The sequence below is a fragment of the Rhipicephalus microplus genome, chromosome 2, assembly GCF_043290135.1.
Source record: "Rhipicephalus microplus isolate Deutch F79 chromosome 2, USDA_Rmic, whole genome shotgun sequence".
Taxonomy (NCBI): Eukaryota; Metazoa; Arthropoda; class Arachnida; order Ixodida; family Ixodidae; genus Rhipicephalus; species Rhipicephalus microplus.
Window position 1 is genome coordinate 225,080,869 of NC_134701.1, and position 27,332 is coordinate 225,108,200.

At 41.8% G+C, this 27,332-nt stretch overlaps 1 protein-coding gene across 1 annotated transcript; it reads left to right on the forward strand.

Moving 5' to 3' along the window:
* The first annotated feature begins 418 nt into the window (after positions 1 to 418).
* On the forward strand, positions 419 to 27,332 carry LOC119169551 (acid phosphatase type 7-like). Its single transcript, XM_037420591.2, has 12 exons — positions 419 to 584; positions 5,633 to 5,827; positions 6,808 to 6,987; positions 11,207 to 11,232; positions 15,616 to 15,713; positions 16,163 to 16,234; positions 17,540 to 17,654; positions 18,237 to 18,350; positions 20,063 to 20,191; positions 23,646 to 23,717; positions 26,583 to 26,720; positions 27,139 to 27,332. Exons 1-12 carry the CDS (start codon positions 461 to 463, stop codon positions 27,193 to 27,195), a joined length of 1,320 nt encoding a protein of 439 aa, XP_037276488.2. The 5' UTR covers positions 419 to 460; the 3' UTR covers positions 27,196 to 27,332.

Here is a 27,332-nt window from a genome sequence, read left to right on the forward strand (position 1 = left end):
GGGCGCTAATATGCTCATTAGCCCTTACTTGTTATGCTTATTTATTAAGAGAAGAAGCCATATAAACCACGCACAGCCGGAAGCTGTCGGTACATCTGGCTGTCCTACATGGCCCATTAGTTCAGTTGCTTTTAAAATTGAACTACACGCTCGCAAAGCCTGTGACTTCAAGATAGTTGGCAATCGCGCTCTCTTCGAACGTCACACAGTAGCGTATCGCGTGTTTTATCGGCTGTGGTTGTCGGCTTCGCCGATACGAAAAACTCGAACATGCCTCATTCCCACTGTACTTACTTTACGCTGGGAGTACGGTCATCTGTTGTTCCTGGGGCGAAGTCATTTAGACAGCGATATCACTATTTTAACAAAAGATACAAAGAAACAGTGTCGCAAGAAGGTTATAAGCACACGCTGCCCTAGGAACTCCCAGGATTGGTAACGGCGGCCCTTGAAGACTACAATGGTAAAATTTTTACGAACGGCAGCCGTCACTGTCTTCGTTTTCATCGTATGGAATATTCATATTGGAACATCGAGCCATGCATCTTCCACGCAGCCTCAGCAAGTTCACCTGTCATATGGAGGTAAGCTACACACTATCTGGTTGACTCAATTGATTATTGAGATTTGTCATGATGTGGTGTGTCTCGGGAGAGTAATCGCTGCCGTTGAATGTTAATATTAAGCAACATAGATCGTTACTAGACATGCATTATTTGAGACAAGACTGAAGCACGATTTACACAGTTACGTGACAACCAGTAACATATCGTACACTTCCTCTTTCGGCAACTACCAGTGTTTGCGTCTTGTCTCTATATATGTCTGATGCCATATCTACCATAAATAGCCATGTGAGGGTGGCACTAGACAAGCTTGTCTTTACTTTGGCAATGTGGTATGCCAAAAAAGCTTGCAGTGTTCTGCACAATTGTTATTGTTGTTGTTGTTGTTCTTGTTGTTGTTGTTGTTGTTGCTGTTGTTGTTCTCCTGTTGTTAGTGGCGCATACCCACTGCGGGGTATTGGCCAAGAATCGAGTGGTTGCAAAATTTACTGTTCAGATTTGGAATGATGGAGGTTTAACAGAAAGATTACCGATAGCCTAGGAAAGTGTGGTGCTTAATGTAATGCGTACAAATGTTTACATAAACGAGTTTATTCTTAGAATAGAGCAATAATCTGATTTTATACGTATATAATTATGTCGACCTGTTAGTAATATGAAACTGGTTAATTAGTCAACCTATTAGTTTCATCAATATAGTCCTGGACGGCCGCGCATACTGTCGCATTAGAGAAACCAGAAATGGAAGCTCCAAAAAACAAAATGACAGGCATAGATAAGTCCATACCATTCCAGAGCAGCCCTGCGCTTCGGCTTGGGCATTCCCCACTGCACAGTGCGCTTCTTAACACTGCGTCTGCTGTGGTGATATCTGGAACAGATCATTTCACGTTCACACCCGAAGAAAGCTGGAAAAGGAAGGAAAAGAGATGGTTAAAAGCCAGTGAATGACGTTAAAAAAGCAAGCAAGGGCGCTGGTCCATTCGAAAAGATCAGTCGAAGCCATCGTATTTTTTTTTCTTTTTTCTTCTAGTTCGATTTAATTATTCTCCCGCAACCAAAAACTTCGAGCACCCATCATGATTTTCCCCGACGTCCGAAATTGGAGGCGTTGCAAGCTTGCCGCCCCTCATGTGCCTCCTGGAAACGCCAACTTATGACAAGCGGTGATGCGACGTAATGACATCATCCTTTGACGTCACGCTAAGATAACGTCAAAGGGTGACATCACATGACAATTTAGCTCATCCCCCTTTTGTTTCACGCAGACGCCCAGTGCCACATTCCGGGTTTGCTCACTCACAAGGCAACATTCCCACCTGCGACATGCACCGGTCATGCGACCATTCGCGAACGGTGACCAACAAGCTGCTCTATACGTGACCAATGTTTACACTTCCGTGCGACCTTATACGCACCACCACACACGATCTATGTCTGCTTGCATTGCCATAGCCCCATGCAGTAAAGTGGTGTGACTGGCGCAGGGATTCGAAACCGTCCACGCACGACTAAAAAAAATCAAGCAGAGAGTGGCTGAGCCAACCCTGTTGCTTTGAGTCCAAAGTGGTCATTTGCCACCCTTTGTGACCAGTCGTTTTACGACTAACTTGGGCGTGTGACCTGCACCATTGATTATATTTGACAGTTGTGAATCTGCTTTAACATTTTCCCGTAATAAATAAGGTCTAGCTAGTACTAAGCAGAAGGCCCTGTTTTGTTTCCTTTTTCGCCAGGTCGTCTAAGAGCAGCATATTTCGTTTGATCTTCGCTTATCATACACCGATATTTTATAAGCTTCAATCTTTCTCGTACTTTTTCTCTATATTTATTTCCCCTTATATCGCAGTTCATGTTAACAAGCGCTCTCCCACTACCAATATCGTCCTTTTTTTGCTCACTAAATTTTCATCACTTTGACACGTTTTGTCGTTTCGGATGCAAAAGCTAGCGAACAGTGCAGACGCAGAGTGCGTATGGCACTGAACAGGATTGTGACTTTACGCATGTGGTCCCTATTAATCCATGACATTTCACTGACTCAGCCGAGCTCCTGCTTCACCTTATAACTACACGTCCTCGCCTAGGAATAAAAACACCTGTCCTGTAGTTTTTAGTAACAAACAATCGGTTAATGATGCTTATTTTGGTAATGTTTGAAGTACTGCCCATTCTGTTTTCCTGTTTATTGCTTAGTGGTTTGTACTCATATTGTACTCCCTCCCTGTTATGACCCTCAAGCGAGGGTTGACAGTATTATTAAATAATAATAATAATAATAATAATTGACCAGATGAGAACACACTGTGGACAGTGATATAGCATCGTTTTGTTTTACGAAATTCGCAACGGCGCACTGCAAATGCACCTACGATCAATACGTTGGTGGCGCAAAAGCTTGAGAGAGTGTGTTTCGCCTTTTTTTTTATCAATGCAGTTCAAGTTACTTCGTGCGTCCATCCTTTACTCTCAAAGCACCAGCACATTGCTAAACGGTTCAAATCAGCTCAGGCGTGGATCTCTGAAGCAAAAAAGTAAATCTTCGTGATGTATGCAGTTCAAAAGAATTGTTTGCGCCCCTGCTTCATACTTCAGCTTACGGAGCACTGGTTGGTTACATGCCTTCGTTTTTCACTACATGCAGAAGGCTCCACAGCGCGCCCTCACGCACCCTGATGTGCTTTGCCGTAAAAAAAAAAAATGCTTCCGTGTAAAAACTCAGTTGGAAAGCGGAAGGAAGGAAGCTTCGGAAAAAAAATGTTCAGCGACGCAAATAACTTTCGTTGTCGCGTTGTTTCAACAGACGCTATTGTGTCCGGTCTCCGCGTTGCACCACAAAACGCACGCCGCTTCTTTTCGGATCAAAGATGAAAAATTGGCGATATTTTATTATTATCGAGAGCTTTCCCAGAGGAGGACAAACAGTTTCTTCTTGAACAACTACCGAGACCTAATTCAAGGAATGTTCTCGCCAGTGTCATTGTGCGAAATAGAATAACGATGAACACATATGTGAGAAATCAGTGGCCGCAAGTCTTTATCTTACACAAAATGCCTGGTCTCTGACGAGCACGCGAGAAGCGCACCCAAAGATGGCACACACTCATTAGCACACGATGCTGGCCTCTGGTTTCAAAACATCGAAGTGTCGCGTTTTTTTAATAGTATCATCGAGAGGGAACAACTCTGCATTTCAGCCAAAGAATCTCTGTGTCTAAATTGAATATTTACAGTTCAACTTCGATATAAGCCCTTCTTGCGCTTGTTAACAAACAACGATCGTATTTCTCTCTAAGGTGGTTGTTTTACAGAGAAACACGCAGCTGCTCGAAATTCGCTGACTAGCGCTGTTAATTAAAACCGGTATTCCGTCGCGCTAACGAGCTTCCCTTGCAAATGTGGACCGTGCAAGGCGCCTGTCAAGATGGCCTCGCGAAGCTGCTGAGACACCGATTATTAACCTCGCGCCGCGCTGCCCTTGCAGTGAACGTCCAACGACGCCTCCGCTCGCGGTGCGCGGCATACCTTAGCGAGGGCTCTCCGGTACGCGTACCAAGCTACACCAACACCTTCCCATTCTGCCTAGAAACACCCTACTCGACACAGAACGACAGCTTATAAGATTACAGGGCGTAGCAGAGTGGCGGGCAAAGTGTGTTTCCTGGGAAGTTCGAAAACTCAATGGACTCTATTTTGAGACCAATTATGACGGCACCTCAATGGTCTTAGAACCGGTAATCCACTCGAAAAGAATGGCGGAAGTGAGAAGCACCTCGTAATCGCCTTCCCGAGAAAACCTGTGCATAATACGTTTGCCCGCCATAACGATCAATGTCCGTCTGCATCCCCCCCCCCTTCTGGAACACAAACGTTTCTCCGGAATACGAATACCATTGATAGATTAATTAATCATAGGTGGACTTATTCTGGATAGCCTGTGCATATCAATAAAAGCATATTCGTTTGCTTGTGAAGGTGCTACACGAAGACCGTTGGTGACGGCTCGTATTTATTAGGCAAAACCGCCACTAGCAGCATCAAAGAAGGAGCGTCATCATAAGAAAAGCAGAAGGAATAGAGCAAATGAAAGAAAAGTTAGGAGGTCGATTGTACATTTTGGTTGTAAGCAATCATCCATCCAAATGACAGAGCGTCGGCTTTCAGTAGGGCAAGAACACGCTTTAATCGCTGGATAGAAATGTTAGTACGAATGAATGACTTTCTACACGAGCTCTAAGCCATATGCAACGTAACCATTTGTGATATTTTTCACATGAGAGGTGGCTTTATCACAGCCTTCTTACTCAGGTGCACGCGTAAACAGACTCGCTTAGCGTTTCAAATAGAGATGATTATTTGTACGAACAAACGCTTAGGGTGATTAAACTGTGTGCATCTGCACGAAATATTAGTGCTATTCTTTTACCGCGGCTAGCTATCAGTTGGCTCGAGTATCTGTCTTAACTGAAAATATCGAGAAATGATTATAGTGAATACGACCAACCTGTGTATTCAGTGCACACAGTTACATGGCCCGACCACAATGAACGACCTATTTGAATGAATGTTTGACCCACGGACTTGTTCATCATTGTACTTGTGATAACAGAGTAATTAAACACTAGGAAAGGGAAAAACAAAATTTCAAAGGCAAAGTAGTTAACAGTGATTGACTGTCGCCATAAAAAGTTATCTGCGCATGCTCAGGAATGGCTGCTTTTCCTGTATAACGATTACGCCCAGCATTTACGCCTTACTTTGTTTTGTGGTGAAAAAAACCACACTCTTAATGGTGCTCTTGACAAAATTTTCAAAGGTTGAATATTGGGCATGTTGGTATAGCTGCGCCACTGTTGCATAGAGCAACAATTTGACAAGATGCATGGGAGGGTGCTTTGTCGCGTGTATCGCTCCTGTGCGTCCCGTCGAGTTGTAACGCCCCAACCTATAACGGACACTTGCAAAAGAAGAAATAGCGGTGATAATGGGTGTTCTTATCTCTTGTTAATCTAACTGATATCGCATTTCGTCTATCTTTGTTCTATATATATATATATATTTTACAGCCAATGAATATGAAAGGATGGTCACCTGGGTAACCTTCGATCGTACTGGCACTCCCACTGTTGAGTACGGTCCATCGGGTTTCTACTACGTTGCTCGGGGCTCCACAACTCGATTCCTGGATGGAGGAAAGAAAAAGAGGGTTCTGTATATTCATCGAGTATTGCTTAAGAATCTCCAAGCCAACACTGAATATAGTAAGTCAAGTCAATTTTTTTTATTGTTCTTGACTGTATTTTGTCAAGTGTTGTTGTGCCCTCATGTCTGCTTGGTGGTGTTTCTCATACAGGCATAAAAAGTTTTTTTGATAACGTGTATGTGTGCGTATACCAACCTTCAATGAGCGTGTACTAAAGTGCTCTACATATATGCGTCAAATAGTGCCATATAACGTTCCATCCAAGATCACCTTTCAGGAATCGACTGCTTGAAATAATTTCAAAGTTCTCAGCAATCCAGTGGTGTTAAATTCGACGCTTCGAAAGACCGAATGTGAAAGAGCTGCGAATGAACCGGAAAAAGAAAAGCAGAGAAAGAGGAGTGCATTTGAGCTACGAGTGGCGACAGCTGCACTCACGCCTGTTTCCGGTGCTTGGCCAATGTCGCTTCAGAGAAGTGCTTTGAAGTTCAGCCCACTTCACTGCTCTGTGCCATTTTAGTGATCTCTAAAAGCACTGTCATCCATCCGAATGCAGCCTCAAACTTACAAAAAGGGGCGTGTGTTTCTCGCAATGAGTACTTCGCAGCTGAACAAAAATTTGTCCTAGACAAATTTTTAATATCGGGACCGACGACATTAGGGATCCGTCGGTCTGTTGTCTAAGCGTAGCATAGTAATGGGAGATATGTGTGCGCTGCTAATGGGTTATTTGTGCGTCTGCTCTTCCGATTTGCGCCTTTCTCAAGAATGTCACATCACGTTCAATAACGTATGAAACAGCTCGGGGCCTACCAGCGTGGCGCTATTTATTTCAACGCAATTTCATCTAACATCTGTCAGATGTTTGGCGAACGGACAAACAGCCTGAAAAGACTTGACTAGGCTGCGCACCAGACTATGCCATACACAGCACAACTGCACCAACTATTAGCACCAGTCCACATACTCTGAACTGATATTATGAGTATTTTGTTTACTAGAGACAAGATCAAAGCTTCTTTTTTTTTCTAAACGCAGTGTATCACTGTGGGAGCTCCGATGCATGGAGCGCTCTATACATGTTCCGAGTGTCGCCGTGGGACAGCAGCAACGCCACGATTGCTGTGTTCGGAGACCTCGGCAGCGCGAACGCTCGCTCATTGCCAGTGTTGCAGCGGGAAGCTCAGACAAAGAAAATCGACGCCGTTTTACATACAGGTGAACGCTAAGAAATTTTACCGTTTGAAAAAGGTTGCACTGATGGGCTAGTTTTGTCACGCCTTGATCTGTCTCCATCCGTGTGCGTCTTCGCGCTACTCTTTTCAATTTCGTGCCATTTTTATTCATCGTATACCCGATAATTCTGGGAGATTGCAAACTTCCGCATTAAGGCCAAAGCTCATAAGCGCGAAAATGCACGTGACAGCGACAAGCGACGCGACGTAGATCGGCTTCGCGCGATCAGTCGCTAGCGCAGGCAAACCTCATTCACGCGACGGCTTCGGCGAGCGAATTCCACTGTTGCTGGCATGAGGCCGTCTACTCGCACCAAGAAAACCGCGTAGCGAGCGGTATGCAATTTAAAAATAAGATATATTGTTGTGTAATGAAACGGAAAGTGTTTATTATTGCCTTGCAGCACTTTTTTATGTGCACATGCGTAATAAACGTTGCGTTATTTCTTGTTGCGCATACGTGACTCGGGCAGGGTCACGTGCACCTATGTAGTCTTCGTCTTTTCCGGTTTTTCGCTATTGGCTGCTTGAGCCCAGCACTTCCGGGCGATGAGCGACGGTTTCCAAATCTGGAGAACCGAGCGATCGTGCGAAAATGAGCACGCGACACGTCGCGCGAATGCCCTGTTTCGTCGCTCATATCCTCCTGAGTTCCAGCTATGGCGATTTGTCCAAAATATTGGACATCAAATACCCCATCACCACAAAGATCTCAGCACGTTTTCTTCCTCAAAAACCACTTGTCCAAAATTTTGGACATCTACTGGCGCCCTCCATGAAGTTTTGTCAAAATTGCGCCAGGAGATCGCGAAACAAAGAAGAAAACATGGTGGCGTTCAACAGAGCAATCTTCTAGAAGTTAAACGGCGAAAGTTAAGGTCCACTTTTCTGTTGGTTTTTTATTATTTGTTAAATTTTGAATAATAGCTAGCAGTTATTCCGGAATTTGTCACAATTTTCTTCAGTAACCTTGCTTTGTGTTGCTTCAGGCCCACTACTTAACGCTTTAATTAAGTTTCAGCGTCCAATTAGTTGGACATCACGCCATACCAAAAGCACAGGCATCACGGAAATAATAAGCTTCACTTTTTATCTTCGTCATCTACACACCCAGTTGTGAAAGTTTCAGGAAATTCCGTGGACCAAAATCCAACCCGGAAGTCAGGAGGATATAGCGTCGCTCGCCGCAGTCGCGTGCATTTTCGCGCTTATGAGGTTTGGCCCTTACGTCTTAGAAAGTGCCATTGCCCTTCTTCGTAAATTCAGCTGGCAACAGTGCCACATCTCAGGAACATTGTTTCGACTTGGGAACCAATATTCGGGCTAAGTTATGTACCAGAAGCAAACTTTGAGTATGAATCATGCCATATAGAGTACTATTCGTCAGTGTAATTTTGCGCGGGTGTTATTTCATTCAGCACGCGTCAAAATTCTGCAGCTGGGGCTGCGAATTTTACCCACGACTTCATACATTCTCCTAAATACAACCTGGTGGTAATAATTCAATTGCTAAAGATGTTCGAGGCTTTCAAGGTGAAACTTGGAATACACGAGCTCAGTAACATCATCGAATGTCTGTTAGAGTTTCCTATTGCCTCAGTTTCATTAGGGTTTGGCCCTAAAGCAAAAAAAAAAACTAAACTTCGGGGAACTTCGTTGGCTGCTCACTACACCACTTCGTTCTGTCTGTGTTTGCCTACTCCAGACAATGGGTTTACTTAGATTCAGTTACACGAAAAAAAAGGATAATCTAGTCCGCTGCAGGAACCGCCAACAGGAAAACAGCGTAAGAAGCGAGTACAGTATCAACGGATTCAAACGCGACATTTTTTTTCTCTAGAATAATTACTAGTACTCGCATTTGCTTGAGATGACCACTACATGCGGTGATGCGTCTCGTTTCTAAAGATGACGCCGGCTCCGGTATATGCGCGTTCGAGTCGAAGTTACTCCGATATGATGCGAATCTAAGACTATGCAAACGAAAGTATGTGCGTTACTCAGCCCGAAATTGCCCCGTTTCGACCCGCGACTACTGTACCTGTTCACATTAAAGGGCGTTAGCACTCAATTTTTCTGCATCCTCTCATCCTTCCCGTCCCAACGTGGGAGCGGCCCGCGATCCTACCCCTATAAAACGGGGGTGGAATCGTTCAGGACCCCAATAAATGTTTTTCATGCATCCATCCCATCTCTTTCTCAAAAATTTGTTTTCAGTTTGCGCTAATAAGTATCCCTCTGACATCAATCAACTATAGCGCAGCAACAAGTCTTATACTCTACCTATATCACTCGTGCGCAATAAGCCACCCATTCGCAAAAGTCGCTGAATGCCTGCAACAGTATGGCTAAGGATGACCCCCCTCCATCGTCCCTCTACTGCCATAGTGTAGACCCGCATCAGTGAGTTCATCAGGAAAGCTTAAGAGGCCTCCAAGGACGCTGAGTACGTTTCGCGGCTAAAGCGGGAATGCCAAAACAACGCACCCCGTCGACACGCTCGGATCAATTGTCTGTAGTGGCAGTTGAATAAAGTATGTGTGCTGCGCTAATGACCCTCTTACATGGATAGATTCTGAGGCACGCATCTGTTTTCTTGTCTCCGTTGTTATGAGATCGCAGGATACATTATCAATACGCGTGATCCCACTGCGCAGTATACATTGTATACCCATCTGCTATATATTATTGATATGCCGATAAGCCATCCGGAAAGAGGTATAAGACAATGAAGAACTCCAATAAGGAAGTATATATAATGTACCGACGGGACCTGAGCAATCGCTCTGAAAGAGGTAGTCAGCTGACTCATAAAACTGGTAACCCTTCTGCCTTGTCGTAGTAAAGTCTGCCTCATTGCTAAGGTTTACTGACGCTCGCTTGGGGTTGGAGTCATAGCGAATGCTCGAAGATCTGTTGGAGACATGCGAGGTACAAGCTTCAACTATACTCGTGATGCGAGGACGTGCAGGGAAGAAACTTTGCACTACGAACAGATCTCAAAGTTAATCTCATGCGTGTCATTTTACGCAATCAAGAGAGATGTTCAGGCGTAGGGATAACAAATCGTTGGACTGTCAGTGTGTAGCCAATGTTTGCGTCCTCTTGAAATTGGGGCTCGACTGCTGACCCGAAGGCCACGGGATTGAATCCCAGCCACGGTGACCGCATTTCACTGCGGGGAAATCCTAGGGGCCCGGGTACTTAAATTTAGGTGCGTGTTTAAAGAACCTTAGGCGGTTGAAATTTCTGGACTTTTCCACTACGGCATCCTTCATAATGACGTCGTGATTGGGACGTAAAAGCTAAACAGTTATCACACATACATTCAAACCAATCTTCTTGACAGAGCGTCGGCTCTGGTGGCCTCCGCTGCTCACCGGTTTCTTGATTCTGTTGGCAATGACTGTGTATTGAGGCAATGAACTCGGTAACCTTTCAGTGATTTGTTACGATGAGTGCAGAACTAAATAAAAAAGAAGATCTAGAATTACAGCAAAGAACACTAAAAACGCAAGAGAAATATGAATGCATAAATATAACAGATAATGTGTCATAGGGACAAAATCTTAATGTCAGTGAAATGTTTGACATTGCACACTGTAAACAAATGTGTTAGTCTTTTCTCAAATGGTAAGCTTTCACGAAGCCATAGTTCCGTAATAGCTCACCAGTGAAGCCAACAGGTTTGAAGACATGACCTCAATTTTTTTTTTCTAAAAGCATCTTATCAAAAAACTTAGTCGAGATGAAAAGCATTAGAAAGCAGCTTATAACAGCGGTACGAATAAATCGCATCGATTCACCAAGAAGGAACGTGGATACGGCTCTTGAACCGCGTATTATTTTTTTATGCGTTCAGAGTTACAGTGTATGACTGCTCACCAGACAGCGATAAAGTGAATATACAGCATGCGAAGAGGCCTTTGACTCGGGCAAAGTGCAGACTTATTAATGACTTTGTGGCTTACAGCAAACAGTTCGTATGCTCATGAAAAGTCCATACTATATATGGACAACACTGTATCCAGAGCTGTAATGGCGTTTCCAGCAGAATTTGCAAGCATGCAGTATTCGTAACGATGCCTCATTAAAATACGAGCAACCGACAGCTCGTTCGGCTTACTCGAAAGCCGTTTCGAAACGTTAACCATAAAACTTACTGACGTATTTTTTTATTTCTATTTTTTTTCTACATTTAGGGGACTTTGCTTACGACATGCACTCGGTACGTATATGTTTCAGTTTTTAGCTATAGGAGTAAGAAAGTGACTGTGCACACATTCCGTCGCAGGACTCTCACGAGCCGGGCCGCGATCAGTGTGGTTTCGTGTGTGGCCCAATAAAACTCACCCTCTCAGACATCGTAGCGGGATATCTAAGGATAATGTTTCTCCGATGATTCTCCTCGTAGGCCGCTTCCTTTAAACTGATACGCTTCTACTAAGTTTTCTTTTTGCGAAGGCTGCATAGTCATTCATTGCGTTTTGAAAGGCCACTTGAGCAAACAGGAAGAAACATGCCAACCGCGTATCAGATAATGAGTCAAGAAAGTGGAATGTAGTTTATTAATTTTTCGCGGACTTCCATTCCTTAGCACAGAAAAATGGAACCCCCCCCCCTCCCTGTTGACAGCTGTCTACGCAAATGAATGCAGCATCTTCATTAATTCTTTGCGCGTTTTCGAGCGTCCGGGAGAATTTTTTTTTTCGAGCGTAGGCGTAGAATAGAATCCGGTGGATTTGTTTAGCAATGGAGTGCTGGTAGCTGTTAAAAGACGATCGCCTAAGCATGTACATGAGACCTGTGGCTAATCTTTTTCCTTCTTAACCAAGCTTGTGGTCTCTTGCTTTCTATTTTTTTAAGTTTTAGCCTTGATTTCTTGTTATTCATTGTTTATTGCAATGCAATGACGCACTGCGCTTCAGGATCAATTACACAAACGTCTCCGAAACCTAAGCTTAGGAAATTAATTGTCTTCATTGCAAAATAGTTAAGCTATTCTGTTAATAAATAACCGTAGCTTCTCACACACCTCTGTTTCGTTTCTGTGCAATTTTCAATGCATGCTTTTCTCTACGTTACTTAACGTTAGAATAGAGGACTAGGAATCGAGAGAGGTGTTTTTTTTTCTTGTTTTTGTATGGTTCACAAATAGAAGAAGACAGATGATAAAGCTCAAGAAAACATAAGGGGCGAAGTTTGTAGCATTTTTTGTGCAAGTACAATAATTGTGAAATCAACTTAGAGTGAAATGGGTGTAACTAGCTTTTTGCCGTTTTCCTAATAGCGAAAAAATCCCTTAAATATTTTTCAAGTTTTTAGTGTCATACGAATCTTTCCGTCTATTTGCATACCTTACGTACGCTTAAGTGCGCGGTAACCAAATAATGGAAATCAATAATTGTTCCTTGTACAAAGAGTGTTACTATATGTGCAAATAGTGGGAATGACTAATTAGTCGCTGTACTCAGACTATTGCTGTATGTTTCACAAATCTTTCGTATGCTAACTTTGTGGGTGTGTGTGCCACCACAGGACGCTGTTAGACATTAGACACTCGGACTCTCACCAGAATATTAACTGTAGAAGATTACTGAACGATAAAATAATCATAAAATGAAACTCAAATCATCAAATACTTATGCTCGCTATTGTCGGCTACTGTTGGATACAAAGGTGGCTTACTTTCTTGGCTAACTTTTGGTTGTAGTCGACTACGCTTCGCTAATTGTACGTGGTCAAGTGTATACGGTGGTGGCCTTGCTGTCGGCTGTTGCGCATACCGAGCTTCAAAAAGCAATGCATGTGCCCTAGTTTGCATTCACCTCACTACATTAGATGGTTCGCACAATGCTACAGTTTTTCTTGGAGAGAGTAAGTGGGGTCGGTTTTAACGGCGGAGCTCTTCAAACTTCTCGTATGTCTGGATGGTGTGAACAGAAATTATCGTCATTAGAAAACGGCACGGGCTTGCTTCATGCTCTTTTTCGTCTTCTGTTTCCCTCCCACAGTACATACGCAGATTTTTTTCCGGCGTGGAATGCAATAACTATGTTTGGGGTGTGGTGCAGCGAGATAGAGTACCGGCACAATACTGCGTGTGGAATAGCACAGAGGCCGCCGTCTTATGCAGGCTTACGTCGTGCTATACACAATTTTTATTTTAAGAGCCTCCTCGTGCTTAGTTAAAAACAAACAAATGACATTAGCTAAAATTAGCAAAGGCAAAAGCGGGCGGCGCAATCGCCTGCAAATTATGCGAGGCTAGATCCGCCGGCTACCTACAACCTCCTAACCTAACCTGACGGTCGAGTCTGTTAGCAGATTAGAAATCACGTGAGGTCTGGTACTCAGTCAAGTGACAAAATTCACGTACTTTCACGCAACCGTTCGCGTGACTAAATTATGCAACATCACCAAACGGCTCATGCGTCTCATAATCACGTAACGTCACGTAACTTCTGCCCACATGACGAAGATCCCGTAACAGGACGTGACATTTAGTCTTCTGACTGAAAATCACGCAACATCACGTAAACACTAGGCGGCTGACTAAAATTGACGTCACATTACGTAACCACTAGCCACGTGACTAAAATCACGTAGCATCATGTAACAGCTTGTCACGTGTCTAAAATTATGGGAAGCTTATAAGATAACTCATGAGAATCTAGGTCGAACACTAGCTCAGCTGTTTGTTCCAGCCTTGCACTTCTAAGCATGATGCGCCCATTTTTAATGCTATTTTTTACTTCCATCTACAATACTGTGCTCGCCTCAGACATCCGACTCACTGTAACTGCGTACATAAAGAAGCTGTCATAAAGGCCGCTCATCTTTTCATTTAGCACGTCGTTCCGTTTCGTCTAAAGCTTAACTGGCTGGTTTGCTTCGCGAGTGGCTCCATTTGATCTTGAGTGGTCGCTCTTTAGAAAATGTATGAGCCATAGGCTGAGAAACATGGTACGAATCGATACCGCCGAAATGAACGGGTACGCCGTAAGTTCTCTTTTACCACCTCTGAATTTGTGGCGAGTGCCTATTAAGTGCATGTAGCAAATCACAGAAGAGGTGATCGCTACGTTCGCAATAACTCGTCTGAAGTTGTCAAATATAAAGCAAGCGTGGTTAATGCCTTCTCTATAAAGTTCAGGTGGCTCTAAGTGCTTCCGGAAAGTCGGTCGACATGAAGTGAGAACTCACGCCAGCACGACTGAAACGAGAGGTTGAATGGAACTTTATTCGCTACATCTTGTATTACGTGAGAGCAGAAAGAGTGACCTTGGAGCAGACAACATCGGGCGATATGTATAAGGCAAAAAGTTTTATTGGTTATTGCGACCTTGAGGCACAAATTTTCGATGAATTTTTTTTCAAGTGTAGATGTAAATAATGACAGTACTGTTGCCATTTATTTTTCTACTTTGCCAAAGTCATATTTTGTGGTTACACAAAAAAAATTTAGGTCAACAGTTGTGCAAAACGGCAGCGTCCTGCCTCTGTGAACACATCCCGTGACACTAATCATAGTTAGTTGAAGGTTTTGCGATGCCTGCTGCACTCAAAAAAGCAAAATATTAGCTACGGATGTCGATAAAAGGATATCCTGGCATGTATATGTTTTCTCTTTATTGTTGGTTTTCCTCTTCTTGTTGTTGTCGTTGTTTCATCCTTTGAGGGTGTCGTAAAAGCACGTAAATGCACGAATATTCAAGGATTGTAAGCTCCTTGAATACTCTCATCAGCTAAGATTAAGATTTTTTTGCACGAACGTTTGTACCCTTTACCGTCGGTAGTTCAGGAATTTCAATTTGAAAAACAGACTTCTCTCTGGGATCGCAAACGGAAACTTACGAAAGGATTTGCCAAGCCAAAATATTTGCAAAGCTTCGCAAGAAGAAACACCTGAAAATTTTTATAACGAGCCTGTTACCTACGCCAAAAAGACGATAGAATAAAACAAAATAATACCAATAAACAATTTTTTTCTCAGATGTGTTGCAAGGTTTATGCAGAACATTCTAGAGATCCGTGTTGCAAACTGAGAACCAAGGAAAAAAACGGCATAGGACGCAGGACATCACAATATATAGATAGATATATATAGATTGCAATGATATAGATTACGAAGTTGGAATTCACACTGAAAAGCCAAAAATACTCAAAACGTCAAAAATAAATTTTAAAGCGTACGCAGTTAGGGATTCGGGAGGGAGGCAGGGGGGAGTGCGTATTATGGCCAAAAAGCTTTAGTTGGGTGGTTTATGGAGCTTAACGCTCCAAAATAGCCCAAGTAGACCGCATTGATGTTTGAAGCACATTTATTTAACTGGTTTTTTAGCGAATCAATCAAAGCAATACGCTGGTAGTTTGAAATTATTCTTCATTTGCTGGTGAGTGATGATTCAGAATCCTCATGTTTCAATAAATGCACGTCTATGGTGCATCAGCTTTCTGGGGCACTGGACACGGTGAGAACTTGAGAATCTACTTCCAAGTCGAAGCAGCACGTTACCTCTCACTATTGCATATTTAGTAAAACAACGTAGATAGTATTCTCATAACCGAAGTGCCCGCGCTATTTTTAACTGAAAATGTTTTTCGGCAGAAAGATGCGAAGGTCGGGGATGAATTCATGCGACAAATTGAGCCGATCGCTGCTTATGTTCCTTACATGACCGCCGTCGGCAACCATGAAAGCAAATAGTAAGTACCCAATTTTGTCTCAGCCCGGCAGCAGTTTAGATATAACACGGTTGGCACTGCGTGATGTCACATGACTAGAAGATGTTCTGTGTTCATAGTGAATCTGTACTCTTTCAAAGCAAACATCGTGTGCCTAGAAAGGGTGCATAAAAACGCACACGCAATGCTTTGTTTTTTTTTGTGAAACCATAGTTACGTCAGACACATAAAAACCAATCTAAATTACGCAGTGCTAACAACTCCTTCGATATAAAAAATGGCGAACTAACAATTATTTTGGGTGTCCTCATTCAACTGGCAGTTACTCATATATGTAAATGAGGAAACTTCTGCCTATATTTTTTTCATAAAAGCAGCTGATGACAATTTCTGCACTTAAACATGCCTCTGTTATATATTTATTGTTTGTTGTCTCTCTATTTACAACGACCGTTTTTTTTACTTCGCAGCAACTTCTCCAATTACGCAAATCGATTTTCCATGATGGACAAGTCTGGAACACTCAACAATTTTTTTTACAGGTAAGACGACGCGTGAATATTCTTTCCATAAATGAAATATGCACTTGCAAAAGCTGTTGTCTCTTCCTTGTACAGTACAAAACCTTCATGATTTTTTCGTACGGCCTATAAAACACATGGGTTGTGGTTTGCTGTGCATCTCGTTTTATACTTATCAATTTATAGTAAAACTTGACGATTGATACTCGAACCAATCTCAGTACTTTCTCACACTGGGTCTCATAAATAACACTGTTTCTAGCGAGTACGTATATCTCGATCGCCAATGTAGTTCAAGTTTTGTCAGCCCTGATGCAGATAAAAAAGATCGCAGTTTTTCCGCAAGAGTGAAGCAGTGAATGCGACAGCAATAAATTGTAACAATATGTAAGATAAAACTAGTTGCTAACTCGGTTGGGTCTGGTCTCACGCAACTCTACAAAACGTAATGCAAGAGAATATGGCTGCTTCATTAATAGAAGTACTTTCCACACAGTCCAATCTTGCTCACAGCACAGCTCCTAGAAGTGTGTACAAACGATCTTCTGATGCCTGCCGAGATAAAATAAAATAAAAATTCAAAATTGCTGCTTGAGCAACCCTTCACCATTGCGTTTTTTTTTAAATACTCGTTCAAGAGGAGCGGGACGTTTTCTCTCGGCTTGAGTAGCAATCGACGGCAAGCTGGGTGATGTGGTCTCATGCAACGATGGTTGATCGTCTCGTTTAACCCTGCCTAAGCCGCGTTCGCTGCCCCATTTGCGTGCTTTCATCCTCGGGTAGAGCACGTGATGTGCGGAGGAATGTGCTTGATTTGAGCTTCGCACGGAACATGACGGCGATCACAAAAAGTCGTCGAGAGAGATCATTTGACTGCTATCGCAATAAACTAATATTCAAAAGTGGTGATTGCGAATTCAATTTCCAAGTCAAGCTATTAGCGGATGTTCAAGAGTTCACATTGCCCCGCCGCGGTGGTCTAGTGGCTAAGGTACTCGGCTGCTGACCCGCAGGTCGCGGGTTCGATTCCCAACTGCGGCGGCCGCACTTCCGATGGAGGCGGAAATGTTGTAGGCCCGTGTACTCAGATTTGGGTGCACGTTAAAGAACCCCGGGTGGTCAAAATTTCCGGAGCCCTCCACTACGGCGTCTCTCATAATCAAATGGTGGTTTGGGACGTCAAATCCCACAAATCAATCAATCAATAAAGAGTTCACATCCTAAAACGTTGACCCTGAATTTAAACGACGAGATTCTGTATGTTTCCTAGATTACTTGTGTCACTATTCGTTAAAATTAAACTTGGACAATGTCTTCTTATCACAGCTTCAACATTGGCCCTGCACACATTATCAGCTATTCGACGGAGTTCTACTTTTACCTCAAGTATGGCTGGCAGCAGGTTGCCCGGCAATATCGCTGGTTAGAGAAAGACCTCCAGGTACTCGTTTGGCCATGGTGGGAAAAGTTTTACATGCTTTGTGCAACGCTGTCAGATAACCTTATTTATTATTTTCATATTTATTCATGTGATTTACACAAAGGGTACATATCTGCTTGTCAGCTGTGTTCCAAGTTAACATGTGTATGTATGTATGTATGTATGTATGTATGTATGTATGTATGCATGTATGTATGTATGTATGTATGTATGTATGTATGTATGTATGTATGTATGTATGTATGTATGTGCCGTAGATAGATAGATGGATAGATAGATAGATAGATAGATAGATAGATAGATAGATAGATAGATAGATAGATAGATAGATAGATAGATAGATAGATAGATAGATAGATAGATAGATAGATAGATAGATAGATAGATAGATAGATAGATTGATAGATAGATAGATAGATAGATAGATAGATAGATAGATAGATAGATAGATAGATAGATAGATAGATAGATAGATAGATAGATAGATATGATAAATAAATATCACGATAAAGAAACGCGATACGTTCGAAACGACGTGCTGCTTTGTGTCACTTGTACAGCTGCCGCCCACCATTTTTCCAGGAGGCAAATCTACCAGAAAACAGGTCGAAAAGACCATGGATCATCACAATGTCCCACAGACCGATGTACTGCAGCAATACTGGATTTAGAGACTGCAATTCAGAAGAAAGTATTGTAAGCTACAGCTGCACTATGTTTTCATTGAGCATGTTCCATCAGAAAACGAGCTACCCGGTTCGCGGCAAACATATTGAACGCCTTCAAATATTCATACTTCAACCGATCACGTTCACTGGCGTTCTTTGGCGTGCTGCGCCTATCTTAAATGCCATTATTCAGTCATCGTTGAGTTTCTAATTAGGAACCAGTCGTTGTAACTTGCACAATGAAATTACTAAGTGCGAACGTGTGTTCGGGACAATGCTGTATTCTTTAACGTGTAGCGTGCGCCTATACTTTCCTGTGCTACTAGCACAGGGTGCTCACAGGCTCGATAATGCCGCGGAATAAGGGCACTAGGAGAGGTTGAAAGCAGTAGCTAACCGCACGCCGCAATAGAAGATTTGCATACTCCTCAGGCTCGCTCACATTAAAACGACCACAGTCATAAAAAAGACTATCGTCTTTAAAATTCGGCAGCCGCGTTCCCAAAACGCTCTCGATGCCAGAGTGAGTACGAAACGTCATTTCCGCAAAGACGTAAAACATAACGCCAATTACGCACTGCCCTCTAGATGCATGTGCAACGTGATCTGCGTAGCACTATAAGAGAAACAAACAAATATTTTTAGCTCAGAAGACAAGTACAAAGGTTCTCAGAGCGTAGCTGGTTTTCTTTTTCGACATTCTAAGGCACAGTATGGCGGGAACTTGGCACCTTAGAGTTCCGTGCTAAAGTTATAAAAGGTAGTTCTGGAGCACGGGATATTCACCAATGCCAGATTAGACTCCGTAGGAATTAATTAAAAGTACATAAATGCGCCTAAAGTTTGCCCTGTACTTTTAATTGCCATTGACTTCGTAATTCTATTTTTATCAGATAAAATTAATTGTAAACGCAATTAGATCACTGTTGACGCCTTGCTCCGTCTTCAGAAAACTGTGAATGAAACTTTATCCAGGAATTGTACAATAAAACAATTGCAAGAACGAATAATGACTTGTTGGAACGTGTTATGTATGTACTAGTTATGATTGTCATTGTATTTGAACAAATTCAGCACCCAGCACCAGCCTTCTCTCAACAATAATTTCGCCGAAAATCCTTCGGTTTAACATGCATTGAGATGCTCTGTATCTTCCAATTAATATTTTACTTCAAATTAGTCAGTAATCACATTGCGCGAAATTTAGCATCTGCAAAGAAAAAAACTTGCTGTGCGTTCATAAATTCTTGGACTGCTACGCAATATCGATATATTAATGTATTATCGATATATATCGACATATTATCGATATAAAACAACTGAATCGGCGAACGTTCTCCGGACTTGTCACAGCGTTTAGGACGTTTCTTTTTTTTCTTTTGAGTATATAACTGTTTAGCCAAAACGAGAGAAGGCAAAATATACGGGTAGTGTTCAACATTACTACACAAGATTTTTTGCTGGGCCTATTTTATCTTTTCGTGTCTGTTAAGCACTATTACTAATAAAACTAAACATGCTTAATGTTAGTTGACTCCTGTTGAGTGGACAAACGGTACGAACGCAGCCGCCGCTACAATATGCTGCTCTCCTCGTGCTGGTTGCATAGCTAACGACATAGGTTGCATTATTTGTGTTTACGTCTCTTGTTTCTCGTTGTTTGTTTTGTTTTTTTCACTGCTGGTAGTGGAACAGCTCCTTCACGCACCTCTCGCTATAAATTGTATGCACCCCTCCTAGGCTCGCAAGGGATTTCCCCTGACAAAGATGTATGGCCCGGAGAAGCTCTTCTTCAAGTACGGAGTGGACTTGCATTTTACCGGCCACCAGCATTCGTATGAGCGTCTATGGCCTGTCTACGACGGAGTGGTGAGTAAGGAGGCACAAAGCTTTCAAGGGCAGCTAGAAATATAGGATTATCTTTGCCAGCTCTTTTGAAAAGTGCTCACACAATACTATGCAACATAAAAGCATAAGCACAATGACTGTTTTCTTTTTTATTGTTCTCCTTTTCCCCCTCCATGCGTAGGAAACGCAAAAATCGAAAATTAAAGCTGTATGTGCTAACGTGAGCCTTGTTAGTGGCGGCGGCTGTGTTCGCATTTCGAGTTCAAGTGATTGCAACGGGTACCACATAAAATAAAATCATTGGCATAGTAACAATGTTCAATGACTGATGCTCCACAGTACAAACGTACAGCTAGGATACATCATTTCATCACGCACATTGGCCTATACCTGAAATAGTACAAAAAGACCTTAAGTAAACTACACCAAAAGTATGTCATTATTTATTGTTAAGACCACGTGCAACATTTATCAAAACCGAAACACAACGCCGTAATACTGTGTTGAACATCATCAACTGCTATTACAATTGGGCCCCTTGGGAATATGAAGCGGTTAAATATAACCTGCCATTTGATGGTTCAAAGGAGCCGATACCAACTCATGAAATAAGCACTATTGCCCTTTTTTTTTGACGTTTTATACAGCACTATTACTGAAACAAGTGACAAGAATTTGTATTACACGCCTTATTTGCAGCCGAAAAACCACGCAGAAACTTTGCAATTACGTGCAACGCAGTGGAACGAGGCAAAGGCGATCTCTACACTACCTTGTCATTGTTCAGATGAAAAGTCTTTTTCTTTTTTAAAACAAAAACTACTCTTTCAAAATTTCGTGTGTATTACCAACAAAGCATACCATGCAACCATATATAAGCCATATTTTCACTTTAACCACTAGATTTCTAAAATTAGGCCGCAGTGTGAGTCAAAATGCTATTTATCCCGCAATCGTCACAATATTGTGGCAACGTTTGTGCTCCATTTGCTCCCAAAGTAACTCAATCGTTTAATTTAGAAACATGAAAACACGAATTGTGAATACATTATTCGTGAAATTAAGTGTGCTTTTTATAAAAAATGCAAATATTGAAATTTTCATGCTCTGTGGCCTCGTGGGTAGCACCGCGCGTTGCAAATGGAGAAGTTACCCCATCAGATGGGGAAGTCACTCCACCACAATATCTTTTCCTCTCACTTTTTTTTCTTTGCAATCTGTTACAATATGTTTTACAACGTCATATCTGTGACGGAAGTACGTAAGTGCAGCAGTGGTGAATAGCGGCATAGAACACTTTTAGGTTAAAAGTAAATAAACTACCATAGTGTTGGAAAAGTAGCACCCAGAGTTTTAGGAATTTTAGGTTTTAGGAGTTTTTTGTTAGTGGTTCGTAGTAATAACTCAAACCAGTATTATATACATTATTTAGCGCGAGACAGTTTTCTTAGGGTGCCCATAGTTTGAAGCACCCTCCAGGGAACACAAAATGTTTTTGCGAAATGTAATGCCTCCCTAACTGTGTTGTGTGTGTGCGTTTGTGTAAGTCCATAACCACCCTCTTAATGGGGCCCTGCGACACAAATTAAGCGTGTAGCTTTCATTGGTTCTTTATTAGCTATGCAAGCACAGATATCATTACGCGAGTGGTAACGCCTAGAAGAAAGCTGTTATAGTTTTTTTCATACAGAAAAACTACCAATCTTTTCGAACTAAAGCGACCCACAGCGGTTGTTTTTGTGATCGAAAGTGACGCTTCACCACATGGGAGTGACGACATAGGCCGTGCGTTTTGATTTGTTGAAATTGAAATAAGAAATTCGAACTGTATTCGAAATTGACATACAAGTGATAAATTGCATGTGTTGATTACAAACACAGAAGGAGGTCTAAAAGTCGCGAGACTGCGAGTGAGACCTCCTAAAAAACCATTCATCAGAGTCACAACGCAGTAGCAAACAGTGGTAGGGATATAAATATAAGAATATATAAATGTACAGGTAAGTACGAAATAGCGAACGTAAGATATACAAAATGTGTAGATAAGTACAAAAAAACTAATAAAAATGCAATAACAATAACTCATTATAATAACAAGCGTTATCACGGTGCGCAAAATAAATTAAGATATATAAAATGCAGATAAGCACGATGGATAAAAAATGCAGATAAGCACGATGGATAAAAAATGCAGATAAGCACAAAAGAACAAAAAAATAAAATAGCATACTCTGTATAACAGTAAGCACTAAGAATTGAGTAAGTGCGAACGAACTTAGTCCACAAGTCACGCATTATATTTATATTGTCCCAGATAGGTCCCACCATAGTGCATTAAAAATTATAGAAGCATTTTTTATACTTTCTAATGTGCAAAATTGTAAAACGATGTTAGAACTGCTAGACAACGGCCACCACCAGGTGAGTACTCCGGTGTGTTTCTGCAAGAGGCGCACGGTGATTGGAAACGGCTTTTGACGTCACTGAGAGAGTGAAATGTGAAAGATAACGTGTTTTCTCGTTGTCTGTTGGTGTTTTGAATTTTGAAGGCTAATATTACTGTTACCGAGTATCAATATTGGTAATTCTTTTTGGATTCATCTCAGCATAGGGCACTACATGACCTCGAGCGCTGCAGAATGCAGACGAAAAAGTGCCGCAAGGCCACTTCAAGAAGTCTCTGGCGTAGAGACTACCCATTCGTGCCCAATCGAATCCGAATGCAATGCGTTTCGTGAATTCAATCGGCAGAAAATATCGTTTTCTTCGGAAGACGTAGTTTCACCGGTGTGAAAGTAAACAGAGGACATTACGTATGAATTACATTTCTTGTTAATGTCATTAGATTTGCCATGTAGCAGGGGTATAATGCAATCTTTGCTGTGAACAACCCACCAGGAAGCTTCACTTGTGTTGGCCGCGCAACTATCGTAGGTGAAAGAGATTTTCGGATAAAGCTTTGTTCAAATCACTTTTTTTAGCCGCCAGCACATGTGCAGTCCTCAAGTATAGAAATGCGTCCTTCTTTTTTAGTAGAAACATTGTGCTGTCAGCACTAACTCATGTTAAACACGTCATGCAAATATGGCCGTTAATGCTAACATTGGCTGCGATGTAAAGTTTCGATTTCATATTACGCTATGAAGGACACTGAAGGCTTCAGAAACAGGACTACGCGTATTAGTTAGCCCTGAGTTGTCGCGTTCCTATTCGTGAGCTCTGACCCTTTTATCAGGTTGTAAAACTGCGCGACTGCCGTACGGCTAAATTTCTCTCTAAATATTTTGACCCCAATATAGTGGACAACAAATAATAAATTTGATGAAAAAAAACCAAATGTTCAATCCTTATGAATGTGGGATACTAAACCACAATGATACGAGGTATTCTTCCTGATAACAGTTTTCAATGGGTGAATCACAGGAGATAAAAACATTAAGCGCATCGCAACAAACGACGTGCGTCTTCATTGCAGGTGTACAAAGGAAACGGAACTGATCCATACGTCAATCCGAGGGCACCCGTACACGTCGTCACAGGAGCTGCCGTACGTATAAATGATTCCAATGCGATGCGTGTCCGAAACTGACCGGTTCGAACATTCTTAATAAATGTTCACTTCATCACACAGATGTACCAGACAGCTCTAACTGGAAGAATAATGATAACAATAAGAATGGGGTGGATTACATTCGGCAAGAATTCTCAAATCACGAATGGTAATCTACCACTAACCCTCAAGAGGAAGGTGCATGACAGCTGCATCTTGTCGGTACTTATCTACGGAACAGAAACCTGGAGTTTTACAAACAGGGTTCAACCTGGATCGAGGACGACGTAGCAAGCGATGGAAAGGAAAATGATTAGGTCTAACCTGAAGAGACACAAAAGAGAGCAGAGTGGATCAGGGAACAAACCGGACTTAGAAAATCATAGTTGAAACTGAGAAGAAATCGACACACACCGGGCATGTAGCGCGTGGGCAGGATGACCACTGGTCATTGAGGGGAACTGACTGGACGCACCAGAGAAGGCAAACGCTCGAGGAGGAGACAGAAAGTTAGGTAAGCCGATGGGATTAAAACGTTCACTCTTAGCAGCAGGAAGCACAAGACCGGGCTGATTGGCGGATCATGGGAAAGGCCTTTGCTCTGCAGTGGGTTTAGTAAGGTTGATGATGATGATCATCATCATCATTTTTTACTTAGCACAGTTAAAACCATCCACCAGCGCCTTCGTTTCTCTGGTCCACAACAAAACGTTTACAGTGGGGATGGAAAAACTTGCGAACTGTGTGGATTCTACACTTACTGATCTTGTGCATTTCTTTTAAGGTGTTTTAATCCCGGATGGTAATCAAGAGATGAAAGAGTTATCTATGATATTAACTATCAGTAATCATTCTACCATTATTTTATTGCCACCATGGTCTGAGTTCAATGATTTCCGTCGCCTCTGCACGTGTAATCGAATTAAGTATACTCGAAAGTGTATGTAACTATATGTTGTCACAAATGAAATGCGAAGTAGTGGTTCACAAGTTAGTTTTCTCACGAATTTTTTTTCGCGATTCTATTGTGCATTAGTAGTTGTACACATTATGCGTTTTGCATTTGTATCTGCGCTTACTGTATGCATTACAAGCACATTTTTCTTTGAGCTGCCGAATTACACTCCACAAGTTTGGCAATTGGCGTATAATAAAATGTGGAGGATGGTGGTTGATAACTTGTAACACTATTCTTTTATCACTCACATTACTCGACTATGTTTCAAGTAGTGTCTCAAATTGGTTGCTTAAAACGTCCGTAGTAATATAAATACCAATTTGTCCACGTTCGCAGTCTTTCCAGAAAACATAAGCAACTGTTAACATTTTATTCCAGAGTGGTAGAAATGTCAAGCTACTTCCTACATTAATTCTCTGCGTTATCCCGGCTGTCGCCAAGCAACACGCACTGTTAACTCCAACAATTAAACAGCCGAACACAAAACATCATTTTCAACTATCCTGTATAAAAATATGTTTCAACTAGTAGGTTATAACTTATGCGTAGGATCACACATTGATATGGTGCAAACTTTTTTGCTGTATCCAGACATGTCTTTCTTTCTAGTTTAGTGAACTTCAAAATTTTGAACTTCTGCATATTGTTTTTGTGCTGCGTTGATTCACCGACGAAAAATGAGCTTTGCTCTACGTAAACATTGTTCTGCCGTGGCTCCCTGCTGCATTTGTTTTAATGGGTACAGTAGGGCTTATAGGAAATCCTAAACGTTGGTTATATCCGATTATCCTTCACTACTTACGTGCGTATATTTTGGTGCATGCCCAACATCACGAAAATTGCATGAACCTTCAACCCTCATATGCAAAACAGAAATGCAGCAATGCTAGAGGATCGCAAGAAGGGGTTACACTCGAAACTAGAAGCAAGCGGATCCAGGCGCGTAATCTTTTTATATAGCTTTTTTGATTGTGAGGCTCATGATCTGTTAACTCGCAGTACCTTCCTCACTTTACTGTTACCTATTTCTCTCTTTTTGCATGTAGATAACGAGTATTTAAAAAAGATTGTAAGGTATGTGCTGCTGATACATAGCCCTTATGCTCTTGGAAATTCTTTTTTAGATGTCCATGCGAGTAATAGTTTCTAATAGGAATTATAGACTTTTTTTAAACTGCATACTTTCGAAGCTGTACAGCACAGCCCACTCATCTTCTTACTCTTCTCACTAACTATTGCATTCTGGTTAAAAAAAACACAGACCATTTGACAGCTTTGTTGGATCTCAAGAATGTGTCTACGTTGTATTGTACCACAATCTATGTAATTACAAAAAAGATTCATTTCTTTAATTAGGGAACTAATGTAGATGTTTTAGTTTTGCCTGCTGTCTCCTTCATTTATATACCCTTGTGAATAACAGCAATGACTTTTGAGGTTTTACTTCCCAAAATTGCGATATATTTATGTGAGACGCTGTAATAGTGAAGACTCCCGAAAGCTTCAACTGGGGAAAATTTGTGAAGTTTTTTTTTTTTTTTACAAACGCCTAAATCTAAACACACGAGCCTCAGGAATTTTGTATCTAACAAAATAAGGTCGTTGCAGCCGGTATTCGCTGTCGTGGGCTTCTGGTGGATAATCAAGCACCACGTCCAAAGCCCAACCACCATGACATGTCAGTTGTGAACCGCGTTGCAAGATAGCACACAATTGTCGAAATTTTAAAAAAATTGTAAAAAACACAATTCTGTAAAATTTCTCCCAGTGGCCCATTCTTGTTCGCATCAAAAAGTCATTTGCCTAACTACGACCGTAGCGTTTCATTGATAGGAACATGCGCTTCGGTAGAAAACCGACAAATAAATTGTGAATCGGATAACCTAACAATGACCCACGTGCAGGGAAACTGGGAGAGCCTCTCGCATTTCGTGACGAATCCGAAACCCTGGAGCGCTGCTCGAATTTCAGACTATGGCTTCACGAAGCTCCGCCTGATCAACAGGACTCACATTCAGCTGCAGCAGATATCAACCAGAGAGGTAAAACTGACCTTGTGACACTGCTATGGAATCAGTGCTGCCCTGTTAAGACTCATTGCCAATCCTAAATAAATTCACACTGTCAGTAGTTTAAATATCTGTTCCCAGTTGTATCTAATGTTATTGGGCCTTGAGCTCGGTATTAATTGTTCTATCTATCACTGTCATATTGCATTGTTCATTATTTATTTCTCTTTATTGCATGGCATATTTAATGCATTTTTTTAATCTCCTTAAGAAAACGCGTTCTTCTATCAATATGATTGCACAACTCACCGTCATAATGTTACGCGAGGGCCTAGGTCACCTCAAGATGTCTCATTTTAGCTCTTAACTTCGTCACCAACTTTGCTTGATATATCGTCATGAAAACAAAGAAAAATAAAATAAAACACGTTCTATTCTTTTTTTTTTGCAGAAACCAGAGGTTGTGGACTCAGTGTTCATCGTAAAAGACAAGCCGAGAAATTTTTAGGGAAGTACGGTGGAAGTATGTAGAAGGAACTTCGAGCTCACAGTGGCTGCAAGTGGACGTTCCGCTTTACTATGCGGCGACAGCACTGTATAGTTAGAAAATTACAATTTTTTGAAAAAGAGTATTGAGAACTGTAA